At 41.5% G+C, this 24468-nt stretch overlaps 2 protein-coding genes across 2 annotated transcripts in view; one reads left to right on the forward strand and one right to left on the reverse strand.

Moving 5' to 3' along the window:
* Positions 1–23042, reverse strand: part of tmem117 (transmembrane protein 117) — a 44797-nt gene extending 21755 nt beyond the window's left edge. The window contains exons 1-3 of the mRNA XM_071493865.1: positions 22639–23042; positions 20695–21002; positions 1099–1231 (exon numbers count right to left, since the gene is read on the reverse strand). Of these exons, the coding sequence (XP_071349966.1) occupies positions 1099–1231; positions 20695–21002; positions 22639–22712 (515 nt within the window). The 5' untranslated portion in view covers positions 22713–23042. The remainder of the gene's footprint in view (positions 1–1098; positions 1232–20694; positions 21003–22638) is intronic.
* On the forward strand, positions 7946–17108 carry LOC139630450 (P2Y purinoceptor 1-like; the record flags this gene model as incomplete). The annotated part of the gene is made up of 1 exon (XM_071493911.1): positions 7946–17108. A coding segment is annotated over one exon (1014 nt), but the record flags the coding sequence as incomplete, so codon positions are not given.
* Positions 23043–24468: the final 1426 nt, after the last annotated feature.

Consider the following 24468-nt stretch of genomic DNA (forward strand, 5'->3'; position numbering starts at 1 on the left):
TTCCCTGACAGACTAAAAAGGGCCCCTTTTTTTTTTTGACGCTTCAAGAAAAGGGGAGAGGCAGTAAAAAAAAAAAAAAAAGGAATCCTCTTTGTGACAGATGCACTCGGTGCCTCTGCAAGTGTAACTTTTGCCTGAGCAAGCAGCATTTATCGTCTCAGCGGACCTGCCCCTGTGCTCAGCCGCTCGCTTCCTTTTTCTCGGCCGACCAGAGAGAACGGACAAGATGGATGCCGGTGTCACTGCGCTGGCCAGAGTGACAGATGGGCTGATTATACAAACTCATCCCTCTGGCCCTAGAAAAGCACAAATACCTTGCCTGCTAGCTAATAGCCTTCATGTGCCTGCACCACGGATGTATTATGGCTTGCACCTTATGGATAGGTGATGCTGGTTGTTAATATGGGAGAGCAGCATTGTATAGATAGATCCCATTACTGCCCTGGCCTCCCTCTCGACAGCTTGTACGAGAATAGACACCTGCCACAGTGGTTTTTTTTTGTTGTTTTTTTTTTTTGTTGTTTTTTTTACAGCTCAAACAAACAAAATAGTAAATCACCTCACGGCGACCTCGTGTCTGCCTGGCTGGCTTCAAGGGCATGTTTTCTTTCCTCTAGACGGACACATTGCAAATGCATAAACGGATTCCTGTCAGCGGCTTGATGTGTGGGTGTCAGTGCTGTGCGCAGTGGTTTCTCAGCAGGTAAGTCGCAGCAACAGGAGCACAAACCCCGGCACAGACCGAGAGAAACGTGGCAAAGGCGTTTTTGGTTTTCAGCCAGAGAGGTGTCAAAAAATAAGTCAAGATCATGGGGGAATAAGTGCAGGTGCTGAAGGTGATCTTTCAGGATTAACCACCTTCCCCTCGCCTGCCCCTACCTGTGATTTAACGTCCGGGCTGATTAATCAGGCTGGTATTGGGTCTCTGTTCAGGCGAGACGTTTAGATCAATCACGCCAGCCAAAGGGGAGTGTACAGTGTCTAACAAATGGGAAGCAGAGAATGAGGGAAACGGGGCAGAGAGAGAGACAGAGAGAGAGAGAGAGAGAGAGAGAGAGAGAGAGAGAGAGAGAGAGTGTAAGAGATTGAATGGCTTACTCCATGCTCCCAGCCATCAGCAGGAAAAGGTTGTAGATGTGTGAGAAGATGAAGAGGAAGAGGATGGTGCTGAAGAACATGGTCATCCAGGAGCCATGATCCTCACGGAACATTTTCAGGCGCAGGTATCGACCTAAAGGGAGCACGACAAGGACACTGCTGTCAGTGGCGGTTCAAGCAGCATGTCAAACCTGCTAACATGTGTGTCCACGGAAATGATGATGAAAGTAAATTAATTAGTCACACAGATCAATATTGTCCTAGTCTGTCAGACACGCGCCCTTTAGGCGATGAAATGAAGATTAAAGACCACTTTGAGGTGTCACTCCCACAACCCTGAAGTAATTGTCTTTTCCTGACCAATTTCAACAGACACTATTGTCATCATCAATCCCAACAGAAAGTATTCTAACATACACATCATTTCTGCGGCACGCTGTCAGTCGACTGATGCGCGCTTGTGTTTCATGATATGAGTTCTGCATGATTAGAGAAATTATTCAAACATTTGTGACCTGTTGTGTTTTTTTGTTTTTTTTTTACACAGTTCTGGCTTGGAATCAAATTATGGAGAAATATCTCTCTGGCAGAGCATGAGATTGATTCGGATACGCCGCCTTCTGCACAGAATACATAATCACACGAGCATGTCCTCTGGTGGCAGCGCTCAGCAGAACTCATGAAGACAATGAGGTTTATTATGCCACTATTAGCTTGTTGTTGTTGTACCTTTAAAAGTCTACAGCTGGTGCCTTTAGTGCCTCTGTGGCTCGCTGTAAATATAATGACAGAGCAATTTTCATTTGACTGCTCCTCGTGACAAACAGGAAATTATCTATATCTTTATTCAAGGGTTCACATTTTGAGTGGGATGAAAAGGGATCACGTATGTACAGTATAAACGACTGCAAGATCTAAAGAATGAGGTGTGATGCAATTAGGTAGGTATGTTGTGGCACATCAGCTGTCAGACTCCTTGATCTACCTCCAACACTGCGCATGTAGCAGAAGGAATCTACTTGGTACATGTTTTAGGTCTCTAGTACTACCGCCGTCATTCAGACCTGGGTCAAATAGGATTTAAACAAAAAAGAAAAATCACATGAACAATGTACGTCAGAGATTTAGAACTGCATTCTAAATCGCTCTAATTCTCTGAGGTTGGAGGAGTAAAAATAACATATTTTAGGAAGACCAAAAAAATTGTAAAAATGTAATGAACCAAGACTAAGATTTCCTGATTCCTTGTCCCTAGTCAAGTAAAATGTAAAAAAACAAATTCATGAGAAACAGACTTGTAGCAAGCTAACCTCCCTCCATCTGAGATTATATCCATTATTAATCATCATGCACACATAATAATAATAACACAATTATAGTTAATCAGAAAGTCTTCAACCAGCTCACACTGTCCTGAGAAATATCAGATAATGGAGGCTACACCTCAGTGCATTTGTAATTAGAGGATAACAAAGGTCATTTCCAGTGATCAGTTCATACTGAAATATGCCCATTGTACGATACTTAAAACAAACAGACACACACACAGTCAAACTAACAGCCAGTGGCACCTGTAAGATAACAGCTTACAGAGCCAGGAGCGGTGAGGTGGCAGTAAACATGCTAATAAATTAGCTCACTAGCTCTGGTGCTAGCTTGGCCACCCCGGTCAGTCATGTGACCCTTGTCTTTAAGGTCTCCTACTTGACACTCATGGTCATGACTTTCAAACTCAAAGTGTCTAATGTGTAATGCAGGTTTTCCATTGTAAATGTTTAGTATCCAGGCTCAAGCCGAGATCACCCTGATGACATCACTATGACATCATCAGGGTTATTTTCTCAGGCTGTGCCTGAAATACTCATTTCCTAATGGGATGGTAAATACTTAACTGAGATAACTGTCTAATTGTTGTCATTTTGCTTCATCCCTGACACCTGTAGGGACGCACAATGCTAATTTTAGCACATGTGGAACATTGCATCATTAGATTGTTAGCAGAAAGTAGTGTAGATGCCACGGGCATCGATCCCTTTGTTCCATAGCATCAGACTTGACAAAGCTCCCTCTAGAGCCACAGAGGACATTATGCAACCTTTTTTACAGGTTGAGTAGATGAGGTCCTCATGCAGTGAAACCCAACCTTTAAACGCTTCAAAGGTACTCAATTGACTGTTAATTAAGAGATGCTCTATGAGTAAGCTTGGCTATACACCCTTATTTTCACTGCTTTACATATTGCTCACACACACATTTCGAGGCGCTCTCTCTGCTTTGTCTCTGCGAGCTGTGATCTGGTGCCAGAAGCAGCCATCTTCCCAGGAACAACTCTTTGTTTTTCTCTCCTCCGGCTCAGTCAGCGTCCCTTTGAGTTACAGCTCCTCAGAGAGCTCATTGTGTTTGTGTCCACACACACAGGCACAAACACACACACGCAGAGTCAGAAAGATAGCGAAGCAGAATGCTCCATTTATTTTCCTATTACAGCCTGGCTGGTTTACTCTCCAATAGTTTTACATGCTGTTCAATCTCAGCTTGCTCACTTTTAGTTTTTTTTTTTTTTTTGCTGTGCACATAAAAACAAAGCTGTTGAGATTCCCATGGAGATGAAGATCTTTGTTGAGTTGAAGTGCAGTTGTAATGAATGTAGTTTTAAACACATCATACACAAACTGCATCTCAGTTAACAATAGATCTGCAGTATTAGTTTAACTTGGTTTATTTATGTATTGTGAGCTTTATTATTCCCTTGATGACATTCAAGCCTAAAGTTTCGGGAGCTTGAAGCAAAACTAAAGCGGCCTAGTGCGAGGCCACACCATACGTCTTGCTCTGTGGTATTTCAGGGCTCATCACAGATGCATAATTGAATTGACTTGCATGGGTGAACTTAATTGCCTCCAGTGCCAATGAGCCCTGGCTTAGATGTAGGTGCACAGTGTGTATCGGCAGATCTGACTTTTAAAGCAGGATGCCGCGCCAGCAAGCACGGCCGGCCGCTCTCAGCCTATATGGGCCGGATTTAACAAGGGGGTGATTCAAGAGTATTCAGCCAAGCTGTTTGAGTCACCGCACCTCCCGACAGTCGAGTCACTCCGATCAGGAGTGATGCATGAGTGCTGCCTGCTGTGAGGCTCAGCCCAGCAGGGCACAACAACAGCAACACATGGGCAAGGCACTCACTCACACAAACCTTTATATACAGCCTATGAAACAAAACACAGGACCTTCAAAAAAAAAAAAAAAACCACAGAGGGGGGAGAGGGAGATACTCGTTATATCTCTTTCTCAGTCACATTGCAAACACAAATGGACTAAGTTGGTGTATTAGACAAAAGAGTGCAATTACATTTTGAAAAATTTAATATTTACAGTATTTACAGTAACATTCCTCCATTGCTATTTATAACCTGCTGTTTGGGGTGAGATCATATGCAGCTCTCCTCAAGCTGTTTCCAAATGAAAATCAAACATGCAGCTGTGTCTCCATCTAGTGGTGATACATGAACACACACCAGGGAGCTGACCGGCAAGTGCACTGGTAGAAAACATGCAGATAAGGACCGGTGTCTTACAGTCGACACATAGTACTTATAGTGCCATTATAACAACCCCCCCCCCCCCAAATCGAATGTTATGACTTTTATGATACACTGTCTTGCTTTCAATTGTCCGTGGCCTTTAAGTGGACAGTATTACATCATTACCTCATCCTGTGTTATGAGCATAGCTCTTAACTGTGTCCTCTCCCATCCTTTGTATTGAACTAGCTTAAAATGCCAAATCTGTCTGAACTAAGTGCACGTTGTCATGATTATTTTCAGCTGTCAAATCCTGATTTTTAAATGACTCCCAAGGCAGCAGATGTAGCTACAGAACCCACTTCTATTGAAACAAATTTCTTTAAATATCACTGAACTCCACCAGTGAACAAACTGAGCAAAGCACTGTCATTTTCAGGATAAATCAAATTCCACAATGCCTTCAGAACAATTCTGATTTAATCGATACACCATGACAATCAAAATACAACACAGTGATACAGCTAAAACTGTCAAATGGTGTGCTGATGTATGTTGTCAGACCGCATCCAGTTCTAAAGTAGCCAGGCTGTCGTCTAAGATACATTTCAGCCTTGCAAGCACTGTAATTCACAAGGTTACACTTTCATTCCGGCAACAAGTGTGACTAAACCACTAATCCAGTAAAGCTGAACTGTGGTAAACGCATACAGAACATACTGTGTGTGAGGCACGATAAGGCAGGACGCCACAGAACAGGGAACAGTGGAACAAGCATCTCAGCTGAAGAAACCAAGGGGTAAGTGTCTTTCATAAGTCAAATAACTTCCTCAGATTCCACATCATCTCAGGCAATCAAAGGATTCAAACTGCTGACGTTATGGTTATCAGTCCGTTTCAATCTGATGATGAGATCATACGCAATAATTCTGGTTAAGTGCTTTGGTTATAAAGTCTCCAGATTTATGGTAGTAATCCACTTACAGGACAGTAAAAAACCAGCAGAGACCACCAGTTAAACACATGCACTGGCACATGTGGACAAGGAAATATACATATCAGATGTTGTAATTGTAGTTTTGTTTAATCCTCTGTTTACGGTATCACACACACACACACACACACACACACACACACACACACACAGAGTCTCACAGGTGAGGCAGGGCACCGACAGCTCGTGACAGATGAGAAGTGCACAGCTGGTGGAGGAGTGAGGGCAACCTGAGATGTGATCACCGTCTTCATTCATCATGAGCCTGCTATTCAACGAGTCTGACACGACTGAAAGAGGTGAGTGCAATCTGAACCTGAAAAAAAATTGTTTTTAATGGGTTTTTTTAGGATTAAAGTGACAATATTCTTCATACAATTTTAATTCATGATATAATAATTAATCTTATTTCTTAATTTATTTGATTAATGTGTCCATTAATGAATATATCAATTTCCAGACATGAATGTTGTAATAATAAGGTCATTACTGTCTGCATTACATAATATCCTCATACCTTATGAAATTATTATTTACAGTGTAGCTGTACAATAGAAATTCCTGTGTTTTTTTTACTAAAATCACACATTAAACTTCATCATGAATTACAACTTTATATTTTCTCCCTTTCAGCGGGCACTGACAGCTAGACAGATAGACACGATCTAGGTTGAAATGTGGTCAAAATAAATTGTTAAAATCCGCTCACCTGAGAAAAATGAATGTATTATCTCTGATTAAGTGCAAACATGATGGAGGCAATAGATCAACAGTTCCCCAGGTTTCACTGTTTGCAGCACACAGTCAAGCATTCACTTCCTGGACACGGTGGTGACGCTCAGAGACTATGGAGACAGCTACAGTAAATATAGTGGCCCCTGAGAATGAGTGGGTGAACACATCTCACTTTAAGTACTCTCTGAGAGCAGGACTTACTGGCAAAGTCAATTAACCAAATGACGACCTACATCATTCTGGAAGTTATAAGTATGCCATACGGTGAAAACATGACTTGCTTCTACAGTACTGAGCATGTACGGTATTACAATCTTCCATAATGAGCTTTTACCCAAAAGATAAGCAATTTATGTACGTCAAGGCAATAAAAACAAATATGAGCCTTTATGTGGATAGAGAACTGGGTCATGAAACAATCAACTCTTTATGCTTGTTTTATCTGCTGCCTACTTAACAAGATAATGAATTAAGTACCAGCGGTTTCAACTTTAAGAAAATTATTCATGAGTCAATTTTGTACAATTTTCTGTGACTGACAACTAACCTGGCTGTTTTTATTGCTTTATTGGTTTTAACCCATTCCTATCTGAGAGCTCGAGCATCAGAAGACAAATGTTAGGAACGGTTTGACTCACACATTGAAAAGGGGCACAGCACTCTACCATTTTTTCCTGTCAAGGTCAACTTATAAGTCACAGGTAGTACTACTCTGTGTGTACAGTTGTGTAAGATCTTTTGTGGCTTTGAAAGAGCTTTGTCGAGTCAGAGAAAATTTGTGTCATCAGTTAGGGAATCTCAGCTTGGTCTTTGAGACCACTTTTTTTTACCAGCAAGCTTGCATAACAAACCAAGGGTGTGGCGTTTGAAAGATATGAGCATTACCAGTCAGCCAAAATTTTATTCACTATCTAGCTTTTACATTGCTGGAGGTTAAGGCCATATCAGGCCTTTGAAATCAGGATATCTAGTCTCTACTTTGTTTTTAGCAATGCCAAGCATGGCTTTAAGGTTTGCAGTATCAGTCAGTCAGTTTGTGAAATATCCCAACAACTACTGTAGTGATTGCTATGAAAGTTGGTGCAGATATCTGTGCGGCCGGGGATCAATCCAAAAGCCTTTGTTGATCCTGAATTCTGGTCTAGCACCATCCTGATGTTGACACAGTTGTTATTTTGAGTGATATGTCTTGACAGTTCCTGGATAGATTGGCATCAAATGTGGCTCACACATCCGTGTTCCCATTAGGATGAATTATAATCACTGTGGTGATCTTCTGACTTTTCTGCTGCAGCCACCATCGAGGCAAAATATCAATTTGTCCATTACTTTGGTTTATGACCAAATACCTGCAGAGCTATTGAAATTTTCCATCAGCCTCAAATGTACTTTGTGTTCATTGTTAATTAGCAACTGTTAGCAACAGCGTGCTAACACACAAAACTAAGATGATGACAATGATTAAAAATTTGATGTACGGTATCTGCCTGTTAGCCCGGGCACTGTGAGCATGTTATGGTAGACAGTAAAGTCTGGAGTACCGTTATTTCTCATGACATGTAAATTATATCAACAGCAAAACTGACTACGTCTTGTTCTTCTGTTTCCAGAGGTTCTTCTGGAGTACCTGAACCAGTCGACACCATTCTGCAGCCAGTTTGAGAATGGCCAGTGGTATTGCTGTATTCTACTGATACTTTTCATTTTTGCCCTTCCCGTGGGGATCTTTGGAAATGTAGCAGCTGTGATCAACTACACCTGCTTCAGGAAGACCTCGAGCACCAGCAATATTTTCCTGTTGAACCTGGCACTGTGCGACTCAGCCTGGATCCTCACCCTCCCTTTCACCCTCTACTTCACCCTCCAGAGGCCGTACCTTAAAGATATACAGATCTTCTGCCAGTTCAAGAAGATCTCTTTCAACATCAACATATACGGCAGCATCCTCTTCCTCACTCTGATCAGTTTTGATCGGTATGTTGGGACGGTGCACCCTATCAGCTCTCTCCGGTGGTGGGATGTGGGTAAAGCCAAGCTGTGCTGCCTCTGCACATGGGTTGGGCTTGTGTTGAGCTCCGTTCCCGACTTATTTGTAACTTTCGCGATTCAGCGTCCGGAAAATGTTACTGTGTGCATGGACCACATCCAAGGTCCTTTTATCTACGTCAAAACAATAACCATTATCAGAACAATAGTAGGCTTCCTGCTACCATTCAGCATCATGCTGGTTTTTTACATCAATACAATGCGTGTTCTGAGGCGTCTCCCGAGAGGAAGAAGGCGCAGAGGGACCCAGTGGGCAGGAGGGAAGCCTCTGCGGCTCGTCACTGCCGCCCTACTCGTCTTTGTGGTCTCCTTCATGCCCTACCACATCATGGTCATCACCCTGGTGTTCATGAGGATCCATAACCAGGTCACACCATCTAACACCAACGTCCTCTATGCCTCCTATGAGTTCTTTGAGGCCATGTGCAGTGTAAGCAGCTGCCTGGACCCGGTGCTGTATATCATGGCTAGTGAACAGTTCCAGAGGAAGCTGCTGGCCTTGAAAAGAGACCAATACAGGAGGCTGTGTTGCAGAGCCAGCAGGAGGGTTGGGGTAATTCAGTGATTGAGTGGAGCCAATGCATTTCTACTTTTACCTAGTTACCTTAAATTGCCTTGGCTGAATTACTGTTACACATGTGCCACTGACAGATGTTAATGGTACAGTTATCTTGGCCTAAAGTATGGGATATAAACTGCACTACTGTGGAACTGGAATGGAAAAAGAAACTACTGAGGCTGATACGTTGTGATCAATACAAAAACCACAGCACGGTTTTGCCTTACAAAATTATTTTATTAAAATATACAGTATTTGACTTGCTGCCGTTAAAGTTTCCGTTGCCGGACAGTAACTCAATGATGAGTTTACTACAGTATGTACATCATATGCATACAAGGCAATCTCAGTCCAGACTGTTCTCATCTGTGGTTCCCCGATGGTGGAACAAGCAGGGGCCTCCCTCTGTATTTTCAAGAATCTCTTGAAAACTCATCTCTTTCCGAGAGCACCACCTTTCCTAAAAGCTAAAATGTCTAACTAGCACTTACTACGCACTTTTGATGCACTTCCACATACAATCCCCTTGCAATTATCAAATAGATGTAGTACTTAACGCTTACACAAAGGTTTCCCACTGCACCGAAGCTTTGCTGATGTCTTTCACCTGTAAACAGCGTCTGCCAAATGAGTAAATGTAAATGTAAACAATATAATCATTGCTTCTCACTTTTGATACATATTGTCAAAAACCATGTAGGGTAGCCAACAGTGATGTCATGATAATGTCAGAAATTGTAAAAAGAAAATGCCCAATATTATTTACCATAGCCCAAGTAATATATTCAAATTGCTTGTTTTATCTGCCCAACAGCCAGAGGAATTCATTCTACAAAGATATACAACAGAGGAAAGCATCAAATCCTCACATTTAAGAAGCTAGCAGCTGTGACTGTTTATCAGGTTTGTCTTGATGAATGATGAGAATGGGGTATCAAAACATCTGCACATTGGTTTTATGTTTATTGATTATTATCCCACTATTAGAGATTAATTTGTCTACCAAAACATGTTGCTAAATGTATTGTTTTGCTTAATCACATACAAACAGATGACAAAACTGAATAAATGGGTGCAGGAAGTTAATGCACAGATTAGACATGTATACTGTGCACAGTATGTGCAGTCTAGGTCTGACTTCAGATTTGCTCTGCACCTGCGTCATAACATCATAACAAAGCACAGGTGAAAGAAAATATCATCCTTTTATTTATTTGCATTGCTGGTGGGATTAACTCCTGTTATAGTCTTATCAAATCAAACCTGTAAAAAAAACCCATCATCAGCTCCTGTTTAAATATTTTGACTCGAGTGCAGTGAACTTGAAACCATTTGTGTAAAATGTGATCAAAATGAACAGTGAGTGAACACCAGGCCTTGAAAAACAAAAAGATGCCTCACGCCTGGCCGCACAGTAAGTGATACCATCATATCCATATTGATTCTTGAACTATAGATAGAGCAGTCTTCCCAATCACTGCTCTTTGTATTCGAGTCATCAGTCTGCACACATTATGTGCAAAGTGGAAGGGCAGTCCTGTTCTTTTTGTTCAGCTAATTTAGCTTCCAAAACACAGCTCTACTGTATCCTGATTTCATTTCCAGCATCAGAGCAAACATCCTGCTTTCCTTAGGGACCCTAATGAACAGTCTCCCCAGAAAAAAGGACCCAGAGCGGAGAGAGCCTGAGCCTGGATCTTGCCATGTACACACTAGCATCCCCATTCATCACGCATTTGTCAGGCCACAGCAACGTTGGTGGGTTTGGGAATAGCCTTGACCACGACCACTCATGTCTCCAGAGCTGAACTCTTCTGTAACTAAGTGTCTGGATAATAAATCAGAGGTGGGAAATGATAACAAGAACTCCCTCCGCAGGGAGTCTGCAGCAAGTAGAGCCACAACACACAGAGCTGGCTACTGTACGTGTACCACTGTACCACTCTACCCGTTCCAGTAAGCAGCCTGATAGATCATTTCATTCTGTTATTTATGGCTTGGCTCCAGACCAAAGGAGTCATACATTTCAGGTAAATAAGCAATTTCCTTTTGGCTGGTTTCCTTTGTTTGCTAGCCCTCGTCATTATTACTCTGCGTCTTTGACTCCCTGTCTGCTGTGCAAACACCTTTGTGTTTTATCCTTTACTGCAATAACATGGACATGAAGTTCACTCCATGAGTGAAGCACATTAATAATGTCTTTGTGACCATGAAAAATTATCTCTAGGTTTCAAAAATGTTGCAGTGTATTTTTTTGGGTGGGGTCAATGGTTTTCATTTTGCACTTTTTGTTGAATCATGGGCTACACATGATAAGGACCAAACTGCAATTCAACTGTCATTATTTTAGCCACTTGGGGGCAGCACAGCAAGCTGTAAACACAACTCTGATATATTATCACTTTATAAAGTTGACAAGGTTAACATGCATATTCATCTAGCAGACATGGAGCAACAGAAAGCATTCATTTGGAGTCTAGGGTACAATACTCTCTCTCCTTTAAGCTTAGTTTTTGGTCTCCACCCAATCCTGCGGAAATAATCTGTGGTCTTATTTGCTAAATATCCCACTGTGTTCACAAGCTGGTTGCTAACTGCTGTTCGATGCTGGGTAAGCAGAAGCAGAGTGGGTTTACAAGAGTTTCTTCACTGAAAATAGCTGCCTGCTGCTGCAAACACGGTTGATGGGGGTGGTGAGACTGATGTAGGCTGTAAAACCAAAACAATAAAAGATGCGAAAATGGTCTGAATACCTGAGGAGAAATGCAGATGATAATTCTCTGCAGCACCTTTCATATTACATGTACACATTTTCCAATTTAATCTAATTCTTAACTTTATTCTCATAATGCTGCTGATGGAGCAAATAGCGTAAGACAACAAACACAAACATTATAAGGAAGGAGTGTTTATGGGATAGTTTTGATTCCAAGACAACAATCCAACCTCACATAAATGCACGCTGTACTAAAGTGCATCAAAGACAAGGACTTACAGGGGATAGCAGCTTCAAAGAGTAAGATAGAGGTGCTATAAAGTCAGGCTGCAGGGGTACAGCAGTGCACTGACACATGTATTATTTACAGAGGAAGAGGGCAGGCTCTGAGGCCAGCTAACAGAGACGGGACTGAGCTGATGGAGACAGTGTATCATACAGTTCTACGGGGCACCATAAGTTTGTTGAAGGCTCAATAGCTATCAAGCTGATGATTATGATTGGGCTTTTGTGGATTATACTGCACAGATGCCTGAACACTGTCAACAGTAGTCAGACATCAATGGAGAATGAAAAAATATACCTCTGTTCAGTGCAGAAACAATGAGCCAATTAATCAATTTGTCCATCAACAGAGAATTTGCTGCAACTATTCTGATAATTGAGTATTTGAGCCATTTATGGAGTTACATGTTGAGCATTCTCTGATTGTAGCTTCACAAACATGAGGATTTGCTGCTTTTCTGGAAACTGTGATGGGCATTCTTCAAGATCGTCTGATATTTTAGAGACTAAACAATCAATTAATTAAAACTGTTGTCAACCAATTACTTGACAATGAAAATAATCAGCAGTTGCAGCTGATACCGTATATTACAGATTGCAAAGTTACAGTATGTTTAATGACTGGAAATATGAGTAATTCATGCAAATCTGTGCGTAATTATCAAAACATGGATTCATGGCGCATTAGCCTTTTAACTCTTGTTATGATGCATGACTGAAACTTATCATTTTAATTCCACACAAAACCCAAATATACACTCAACACAAAGAAAAAAGGACAATATCATAGCACTGCAACCATACAAACCTGCAACTAATCATTATTGATTATCAATCACTCTGATAATTAACCATTTAGTCTATAAAATGTCAGAAAATAGTAACAAACGCACCTCCCGCTTTCCTGCATGCGACATTTAGAAGGTGTTAGTGTTGTTTGACCAAGCTGAACCTGAACATATCAAACTCACAGCAATGTAACACAGCGAAGTTGATCATTTTCAATTGATTAATGGCTTGAACCATGAATCCATAATGATAATTGCTGAATAATTTCCTGACAATAAATGAAAAGACTAATCATTTCAGGACTCGCATGAAGAGAGAGGCGGAGACATTAATTCACTCTCAACAGCAACACACACGGACAATAAAATACCTCGCAGCCACACACACACACACGCACACACACAAAAAGCATGCAGAGAGCCCCAATCCTGCCACCCACCCATCCACTCCCACACACACACACACACACACACACACACACACACACACACACACACACACACACTCACTCCACTTTGACCCGCAGCCACACAGTGCCGTACATAAGCCATCTCAGCCTTTGCGCGGCACAGTAATAACATATGACAGAACCCAGATGGCATCCTGCAGGCTACAATCATCAAGATCAGGGAAAGGGGACGAGAGGCACTCCAACAACAGAGCAGCCAATGACATGTCTCTTACTCTCTGACACACACACAGACACACACACACACACACACAGAGCTCAGCAGAAGGGTGTTAACTGAAACTGGTTTTCACATTATTGTCACCTTTTCTTGAGCTGTTGAAACTATTCTGGACCCTTGAATGACTCAACCAAGTAGAGACGAGCGGTCAGTGTTTGATTGAATGTAAGTGGCGGTAATAACATGCTAATCCGGTTAGGACGGCGCTCCACATGACTCAAAATTACTCTTCAATTTACCTTTTAGAATCCGCAAAGCCTTGGAGAGAGATAGGTGAATAAATTATGCTAATCTAGGGACTGAAACAGTATGAAAGAGAAATGAGAAGCAGTTTCACTTCTCCCATTATGGAGATGAGCAGTGAGATAGTCATTTACTGCAAAGGCAGGCCCATCATATAAATCTTTAGTGCTGTGGTGCTGCATCACTGCGGAAAGAATAACTAATTGTGTATGAGGCATTTGTTATAAATAATAGATAACTTAACGCTACACACACACATATGAGTAATGCCTGGTCATCACAAAAAAACAAAATCACCAAATCACCAAAATAAAAAAATTCCAAAGTAACATCTCAACATTTTGGGATACACAAGTGTATTTACTTTTACTTGCTGAGAGTTAGTGGTTCGTTTCCAAAGATAACAAAATCTGCCTCCTTCTAAAGCTCACTGATTAATGTGTTATATCTTGTTTGTTTCATCTGTATACAACTGCTATCTAAAAAGAGTTGTGGTATTATCAAGGGTTTTGAATTCAGTATTTCTTGGTGAGGAGCAGTGACTTTCTGGGCAACTTGTCTTTTTTTTAACTTAGTTTTTTGTGCAGATTAAACAAACAAGATATTACAAGTCAATCTGTGATTCTTAGCGGTGGATCTTGTTACATTTGGACAGAGCCAGGCTAGTTGTTTCTCTGTTTCCAGTCCTTGTGCTAAGCTAAGATACAAGCTACTTGCTGTAGTCTCATGAGAAACAGAAATGACAGTCGTTCTGTTAAGCAAACTCTCCACTAGAAATTGAACAAGTGTATTTTTCAAAATGTTGAACTATGGGTTTGAATGTCTTGGATGTCAATGGATCTGCCCATCATTAGTCCTGCAGTGGTCTTATTTTGTTAGACATGGGGCTTGTGGATGTTGTGCTGTCAAGGTTTAAAGCTTCCTTTGCTGTCAATTCTCCTTGACTATGGAGCAGATCGACATCTGCCAACTTAAATCAATGACTTTTTCAAAAATCTGTCTGAAAATCCATCTCTTTAAGTCTGTGTCTATGTGTGCGCCCATGTGAGACAAAGCTTGTGTATTTACTAGTGAATTAATGACTTGTCTTGCAGCCCCACTTTCAGACTAATGAATGAGTTGACTAATCTTTATTGTATGAGAAGCCAAAAGCCTTTTACATTTATATGCCGTCTGAGGAAAAACAAAAAGGACATTTTCATGAATCCGATATGGTTACAGCTAATAGTGTTTTCAATGTGCTTCCACTAAAAGCCACAGAGTAAAAGGCTTTTTTATTGAAATCCGTGGTTTGCAATACTTTGACTGAAAAATAGCTGCAAACCACTGCAAAGTCCTTGACCATGATCGTCCCAAAAGAGCCTCTGTCTTGAAATTTAAAAAGGTGGTTTAATCTAATCCATGGCTGAATGCTAAACAAACCACACTCAAAGTGAAATAGACAGCTCACAAACCCAGCGTGACCTAAGATTTAATACAAATGCATAATGACAGCCAGTCTCCCTCTGAATGACCAGAAGTCACTGGCTACCGCCCACTCGATGATAGAGAGCACACATAGCCTTGAGTGGCTGAATGGAATAGCATAGGTTGTTCCTTGAACCTCAAATGTAGTCTTAAATCACACAATCTGTCACAAGCTATTCATCTTCTGGAGTCTATTCTGTTTTTCTCCAACAGAGGCAAACGGAGAACACTGTGCACCTCTGCCTCCTGTAAATAGCAACACAATTGAAAAACATAACTGAATAAAAGAAATGGCAGAGATGCCGTTATGCAGCAACTGGATTAATATTTGTGTGGGTTTCCGAGGGGGTAAATCAAATACTCCGGCACATATATCGGAAAAAAGAAAACACTAATCACTACAGGGAGGTGGTGGAGGTGTAATCCACTGTAAAATGTTAAGATGTTCTAGGCCGCCATAGATGATAAATGATGCAGTGGAGGCGTCAAGCTTTTAAAAACAATGTCTGTTTCCTGGTTTGCGACAAACTGATATGAAGTTCAGCACAACTGCAAGCAGCATGAGCTTGGAAATTATTCCAGTTATGTAATATATTGCATTTGCAAAACAGCATCAGAAGACAGATTCTCAAAATCCAGAAAACTCAACAGCGACAGACTGTGATTCCAAAGTGCTTTTTTCAGGTACTCACGCATTTGCACCGACTGTGCTCCTATCGCCTGCCTACATACGCGAGAGCAGGAGAGACAGTTGATAAAGATCTGCAGGGCTTTAGTAGAGACATGACGTGCAGTAGGTGGGCCATGTGTGACAGATCTATAATAGATGATACATTTTACACTGGGCCTCGTTCTGTACTACAGCTCTTATGCTCTACCTGGGTTGTGATTACATAAGTGCTTTGCTGAAATGTTGTGCAATTCAATGTACGATTCGCCTCTCCAACTCTCTACATCAGCCTCTCTGTATTACATCTACCCTTTCATACATGCTCAACTCTCACAGTACACACACACACACACACACACACACACACAGAAACACAAACCATCTGTTTGGAGGCCTGTTGAAGTGCATTAGTTGTACCTGGCTGCAGGATGAGTTGCACTCTATCTGTCCTCTATACCCTCAAGCCAATGTAAGTGTATAGCCCCAGATCCAGATACACTGGGTTTTAGTGTAAAACCTCACTGACTGAGTTCATGTGATGAAGCACCTACTTTACTGTTATGAGTCATGTAAATGAGAAAATGTTGGTTGAGTAATACACTGAGGCTATACACAGTATAGCACAGTATTGAGTGTTTCGTCTGTACTTAGTGTGACAATAAAATGATGCAGATAAATACAATTGAAAAACTTTAAAAGGGTCCATTTACCTAAATTACAAAAAGAGTATCTCACGTAGCCCCACTGTAAGTCGTCATGCAGGCCGCTGTGGTTTTGTTTGGCCAAGTTTGGATTATTGGCCTCTGAGATTTCTGCACTATAACTGGTCTAACCAGAGTCCTGGTTACTTTGGTTAATCCACAGACCTCACAGTGAAATGTTTCTGTTGGAACTCCTTTCTACTACCGGTAAATAAATAGGCCCTATGAAAACTGCTGAGCCCTGTGAGTTGTCAAAACATGGGTGACCTGCACTCAATACTTGTCTGAATGCCCTAGTGTCAAATCTGTCAAACCAGATATACAACCTAAATTTGCCACTTTTGTTGCATTACGTATTTGCAGCAGTTCCTTACCAAATGAAACTAGACGCAAACAAACAGGGTTTAGCTCCTATAAAATGAGTTGAATTCATTGCATTTGTGTTTAAACTGGATTTTATTTTAATGTAACTGCCAGTGGCTGTTAAAGCCATTCTACCAACACTTTGTTCACATGTCTGTAGTTGTTTCCACAAGGAGGAAAATATTGTCAGTATTGTGAAATATATAATATCTTAAAAAAAAAAATAAAGCAACACAAAAAGTGACAAAATCAAACCAATACAACATGTTAATCACACTGACAAACAACAGATCAAGTATCATCCCCCCAGCATAAAAAAAAAACAAGAGACTAAATAAATAAAAACAGAACAAGTGAATAATAGATACATAACAGGACATTTTGAAAAACAGAATAAATTAAATATGCTGATAATTACTGATTACTGATAATACTTAAAACAAACCAAAAATGAGATATACATCCTCAAAATGTTACATCCAGTTTGCAGATATTGACGTGTTGGATGATTGCAATGGAAGTTGCAACCCACTTCCATCAGAGGCTGTAAGTTTCAGTGGATCCACCCAGAGTGGATAGAACTTTCTCTAGATCTCTAATCCAGTGAGTGTGGGTGGGTGGTGCCTCACCACTCCACTTAGTAAGAATTCATCATCTAGCAAAGGCAAAAGTATTAAATTTATATTTTGGAAGGTTTGCTTTTTCAACAATCACTCCAATCATTGCTGTCAGCAGAGATCGAGAGGGATCTCCAACACCTTTAAAAGACTTTTAAATGCATCTCCTCACTACTTACTCATAATGATGGTTTAAACAATATGTTATGAAAGCGACATTAGCCAGTTAGCCCTGTTGTCACCATAAGGTTGCCAGGCAACCAGTGGAGACACTGGGAAGTCATTGCGCCCAACCAAGTAATAGTTACCATATCTAACTATCCATAACATCAAAACTTAACGTTTTACATTTCTGTTTAGGTTCAGAATAAACAAACAAGACACAATGTGTTACAAGTAAAATTTAGACATGCTGTTAAGCAGAAGGCAGTGGCAAGGATTGCTTTTAATGCTCCATTTCTTTATGCTAAGCTAAGCTAACCAACCCCTGATTTTAGCTTTATATGTAACCGACAGATACAGGTGGTGTCAATCTTCTCGTCTAACCCCCAGCAATAAAATGTATTTCACAAAATGTCTATCCAAACCCATTTTTAGGTCCCTAAACCCTCAGGACACTAGCAATTTAGGTTATTGTCTTTCAAATTTCAGTATGACACTCTGCTTTGTTCAGTTTTCAAGAAGATGGGAGGAGAACTTCATGTTTTGTATATGAAAATGATGATATTAGTATTTCAGAAATATTTTTATTTACAGAATATCAAATTAACTTCTCTATCTGAGTCCTAGAAATCTCCAGGGACCCTGCACAGTATCAAGTAACCCAATGTGGAGCCTTGACGCAAAGGAAGGGAAACTTTGTCACAGATCCTAAGTAAGGAAACAGTAATTCAATTAAACGATTGCAACTTGAGTAGGCAGAACAGCTGATAATATCAGATCCACTAGCTGTCCGCTGTGTACAGGAAAACACAGTCCTCAAAGCCATTTTCCATTTCCGCTCTTAGTGAGGGTTCTGTATTTGCAGAAAGTACCATGTCATCATGCACTCTTGGCTTTCTATTTATGCTCAGAGAAAATGACCCCCCCACCAATTATAGTCATTAACGGTTCATCACATGAAGATAAGCCAGGGTGGCCAATAATATCCAGGCCTAAGTGAGTTGTGCAGGAAACGACATGTGAGAGTTGAATAGGAAGTACTGCTAACTGCTGCACAGTTTAAACAAATGTTTAAAGAGCTGATGGGATTAGTCACAGCCTTGTGAGGGGAGAGTGAAATGGAAAGAGTCAAGCTGGTGTGAGAGCGACGGGAGAGAAAAAGGTCGATGTTGTGAGAAGAGGTGAGAAAGATAGCAAGAAGGTGAAAAAGAAGAGGAAATGCACCGAGGAGGTGTGAGAGGTGAAGGAAGTGAGCAGCTGAGAACTGACTAAAAATATGTAGCATACAGAGGTGATGGATGTTGTGCTGCAGAGGCTGTCAACTTATCATGAGATACGATGACAGGAAAAGTGTGGATTAAAGGTCCCCTATTTTACACTTTTCCGGTGTTTTAATGGAAGCTTTGATATCCATAAGAAGATATATTTGTGGTTTTAAGTAACTACAACAAATTCAGTGTAGTTTTACATCTCTCTCACGCCGCTCTGTGGAGCTCTAGCAAGAACACATCTGGCTCTGAGCCTCTCTTCTGATTGGCTGACCGTTTTCTTAGCGATGCACAGCCAAGCCAAGCACGGGTCTGCATTGTAGCCTAGCACTGTAGCTTGATAAAAGGCACCGTGAAATGCAAATGGCGAGTGTCAGTCAGCCAAACAGACGGGTCAAACCCCTGGGTCATCTGGTGGCGTCTGGGAGACCGCCTGCGGTGTTGCAGTGTGTGTTGATGACAGCCAGGGGAGCATGGGAGGTGGGTGATTGGGCAGCTGGAGCGGGTTTTGGATGGGACTGACTGGGAGTGCAAGACCAGCAGCAATGTTAAGGTGATTTCACGGAAGGAACTTCTAGTGTAACTCATTAAAACAACTTGCTTAATAAAACAGGAAGGTAGGACGATGATGGATGGTGGGTTGGGTTGGGCCGTGCTGGAGGCCATGGCTGAAGGTGGTAACTATATAGTTGTGACATCACAGATTTATGGTTGCCCTGACGGCTTGTTTTAAGGCACAGTCTTTGAACACAGTCTGTGTAAACTCTCTGTGGATTGAGGGTTTTGATTCTTTCACAGTAACTATATAGCACCTAGACCTGCTTTATAATCAAAACACACATGGAAATATCACTTCCTACAATATGGGACCTTTAATGATGGATCTATTCCATTTAGGCGTATCAGGGTTCTGCTATTGCAGGGTTCTTGTATGGCTTACAGGGACACTTAAATTGAACTCAGGTAATCATTAGTGTTATTACTCACACTTTTATTGCCATGATAACTCTGAACAGGCCACATCCACTGCCTGCGTCAGAGCAGGAAGAGCACAGGTGGAGCTGATACAGTCAACGACGACTCTGTTCCATTCAAGTGTCCCCGGAATAATCAGCATTCAAACAAGCAACAGAGTGGAGCTAATAAATATCTAATGGACAGCCCTATAATTGCCCAAATCTTGCAGTAACCTCACCAATATACTTCCCAGAGATTAAACGTCATTTATTTGAGTAATATTTAGTCAAAATGCCAGACATTCACCCACTTTCTGCTGATTTTTCACTTTTGTCATTGATTTTTTTTCAGGTCTTCCACTGCTGGTCAAAAAACAAGCAACAAGACGATTTCAGCTTGAGCTTTCAAAAAAAAAAAAACAACAGTGGGCATTTCCTTGTCTATTTTATCGACCAATGGATTAATCAAGAAAAATGATCATTAACAGCAGCCCACTTCAACCAGAGAGTAACAAAAACAGAAGAGATTTGCAAATACTGTTTGACCCAGATCTGATGACAAGTGAGAAGAGAGGCAGAGAAGAGTTTAACACGAGGGGATGAGCGCAGGAGCGTAGATACAAAGATGAGAGCTGATGGTGGAGAGACATCAATCTCCTTTATTACATTACCTTTCACAAAAAGTATGTACGAGTGTAAAAAGGTGCTTCTCACTGATGAACAGCCACAACAAAAACAACTCAGGAGGAAGGCTCCCTCCCTCAGTGGAGCCATTACTCTGCACATTCCTCTGCATTACTGTGCGCATGACTTACCAAAGAGCTGGCGGTGGAATATAAACTTCCCGGCTAACAGGCCGGTGATAATGGCCAGTATCCAGCACACTACTTTGAGGATGTTCCATCCGAGGCCGGGGTACTTGTTGAACAAGAAGGAGAAGCAGTTGCCCACCACAATCATATGAGCCTCTGTCTGACTGTGAGAGACGGGGTCCTCGGCAAAGACGAGGAAGTTGAAGAAGGTGACAAGGTAGGCCACGATGAGACGCGACCATGGATGCTGGAAATAGTAGCGAAAACGGGCATCTATTTCCATCCTGCTGAGGCGCCCAGCCACACTACACCTGGGAGTCAGAGGGAGAGGGAGAGGGAGAGAGAGAGAGAGAGAGAGAGAGAGAGAGAGAGAGAGAGAGAGAGAGAGAGAGAGAGTGCTTCTTTCAGTCAGATTATATTACACTTAAAACAGCAGGGCAGATTAGAGTGAAAACATCTCTCAGACTCAGATTAGTGTGAGGAATATCACCGAGGTTTGGTACAGATTGGGATTATGCTAAACTCAGACAAGTCAGTTCAGCGACAGTGACAATAACACACCTACATGGAGATTTCTAGGGTTTTCCATTGACTCTAAGATCATCACACAAAGGTGACAGGAAGCTCCTGATCTAACTGGTTAGTGATGCCAACACAGCAAAGAATCGGCAGCATGAAAACTGGTTAAATTGGTGAGAAGTCAGTGAGTTTATTGAGCTCACCATTAACAAGAAGCTGCTCTTTAAAAGCCAGAAGTTTAAGCTTTAAATTCTTCATCAGTCAGTAAAACAAGCTGAGGCGTTTGTGTCATACCTGGATAAGGTAAAATTCTTGAAGCGCTTAGCTGTAAAGCGCTGGCTTTTAAAAGGCTTATCCTCTCAGCCTGTCTGCTCTGTGCCCCCACAAAAAACTGTGACAGCATTACACTGACGCTTTGCTCCGGAACACCTGCCAAGCAGCGCTTGAGTAACTTCTCGACAGTCCACCCCTATTCTCTGAACTCCCTCACTGTGGCCCCCTGTGGCTGGTCTGACTTTGCTGGACTGAACTTCCCAAACCAGTTCCCTGTTTTGACACTGTTTCCTAAAATACCCCTCAGTGGAAATTTTGAATGATGTAATGGCTGCAGAAATAGAGCTGCCACAGTGGAACACCCATGTGGCTATTAAATTTCACCAGCAGCATGTTTGTCTTGTCATGATCTGCCATCTCTGGTGATGCTAAGCTAGTGATTCCACGCATGGAGGTAGAACCACTTAAGGATCCAGCTAAAATGCAGAATTTGCTTCTTCTGTTTATCCCATGTCACCATTAAGAGGAGTTGGGTGCCTTCTGTGATGGGGGATCTGCTCCCAGTCTGAGGCCACTGTCTGTGTCAGGAGAGTCCCTGACATGCATGAGTGGGACCCTCCAAAGGACCCCCCATGAAAACAGCAGGGGAACATGCAAACACAACACAGGAAGGACATATGAGTTATAACTTTAACAGTGATGGAAATGCAATGAGGAGAATTCACAAGATGAATGATTTCATCCCCCTGTTCACGGTGCATCCTCCAAACTCTCTGGCTTTCCCCTAAAACATAAAAAGGACAATCGGACAGGCAAGTGTAAACACCCTGTAAGACCTACAGGAAATACACTAAATGACCCAACTATTCCTGCCATTTCTGACTGCACTATCGCGTTAAAGAGCATAGGTCTGCGACCACTCACTTCCTCTCTAATGTCACAACAATGATGACGCCAAATGTCACATCCCAGACGCCTGGTATCTCGGAGATAACACAGCAATCTTGACCGGAATTATTAGATTACACAATTTAAATGTCGGTGCACCCTGTGGGATCTGGCACGGCCAAAAATATTCGTGCAAACCTCACCTCCGTGCACCTCGGTGTTATGTGTGCATGTGAGGTAAACGAAATCATCAAATCATCAACGCACCTGCTCCACGCCGTTTTCCTCTCAGTCGACAGCCAGGACGACGAGCCCGCTCCCGCACGGCTCTCCTGCCACATCAAGCCGACAGCGGCGCTCTAATCATCCCAAACACCGGGTGACACGGGACGGCTGCAGAGGGATTATCCATGCGACCTGTTGTTGCCGTACGACAGAGGCACCCCCAAATCCTCTGCCATTGTGCTGGACCGTCCATGCGCCGGGCGGGATGGCTCAGCCGGGCGGTGCTTCGTCAGCGGGTTCCCGCCAGACGATGCAGTTTCTGGGCTGCCGATGGGACGCTGCTGCTGCTGCCGCCGCGGTGGAGAGGATGGAGATGTGCGGTCCACACAGCAGGCTTAGCATCAGTGTAACGCAATGTGCCCAACACGTTGATTCCCAGCGCCAAGGTAGAGCCAGTGAAAATGTACAACTTCCGCCCGTACCTTTCAAAATACAACAGTGATGTAGGCGGAATGTTTTTGCCAGTATTTTTCCAAATATATATTGAGGGGGGATCTGTGATCAGTGAAAAATACATATACTTTAAAAAAAAAAAAATCAATTTCAATTATTTTCAGTGGGCTAAATTCGTAGTAGTTAGTTTCACCTTTTTGTTTTCCTATTATAGAATAAAACTGAGTGGATTATATTGTTATAAAAGTTGTACTTTTTTATATGTAACTGAAGTTGACAATAGGACATGTAAATATGGCCCTTTAAAAAAAAAAACATATCATATTTATATACATATAAATACATATATTTACATATTGCCTGCTGAATTTCAGTGTTTCTGTCTCGGATTATAGATTATATATAATACTTCAAATACAATATTAGTAAACATCCATTTGGCTAACAAGACACATTCAAAACTCTGAGACATCGATGTTTAATTTCTATAATTAGCATATTATTGTTTATTTTATATCATGATGACTATAAATTGTTATGAATGCTTAAATCAGTTTTAGCTATAGCTCTGGACTTGTCTCAGTAAGTGACAAGAAACACACCATTATTTTGGAGATGCTGTCACGTTATTTCCGTTATGACTCTGTGTCTGCCGTGCTTGACGCGGGGCTGACTTGCTGCTATAAAATCTATTCCTTCATTTATTTTTTTATTTTAGGAGAGGGAGGAGGGGCCGAGAGCAGAGACAGGAAGCCCGGTGGCTTCCAGATGTTGTAGGATTTCACGCCAAATTGGATCTGCTGCCATGAGAGGCGGATATTATCACTTATCAAAATGGAAAATAAAAATGACAAAAATAAATAAATAAAATAGCTTGACTTGTTTTGATCCTGATCTAACGGGAAACTATAGTTAACTAATAAACAATCCGTTTTTTAGAATAGAATAGAATAGAATAGAATAGGATTGAATATAATCTTTATTATGTCATTGTACATGTACAACGAAATGTAATGCAACTCATCTCAGTGCAGGAAGTGAGTAAAAAAGTTGTTTTTTTTGTTTAGTGTTAAGTATATATATACCACGATTTTATATCAGTGCACCGTTTTCAGGCAAAAGACTTTTATTAACACTTAAGTGTTTTAGAAAGTGTTACATAAACACAACTTTATTGTGGAATACGCCTGCAACTAAAATAAAGTCAACTAGATATTGACACAGCCCTCTCTCAAAGATTGGACCACAACAGTATGTATCATAAAGGACGGCCCTTATTTGATATTGTTTTTAGTTTAATTTGAAATTAATTAAATTAGATGCAACCAATTGCAACACGGAAAAACTAGGACAGTTTGGGCCCCTTGGGATCTGGGGACTTTACTGCTTTCCCCACTTGGCAATCTAACTTAAATACTG

This window comes from Trachinotus anak, unplaced genomic scaffold (genome assembly GCF_046630095.1).
Source record: "Trachinotus anak isolate AG129_WGS33_773 ecotype Australia unplaced genomic scaffold, CSIRO_AGI_Tana_v1 ptg000002l, whole genome shotgun sequence".
In the NCBI taxonomy this organism is placed as follows: domain Eukaryota; kingdom Metazoa; phylum Chordata; class Actinopteri; order Carangiformes; family Carangidae; genus Trachinotus; species Trachinotus anak.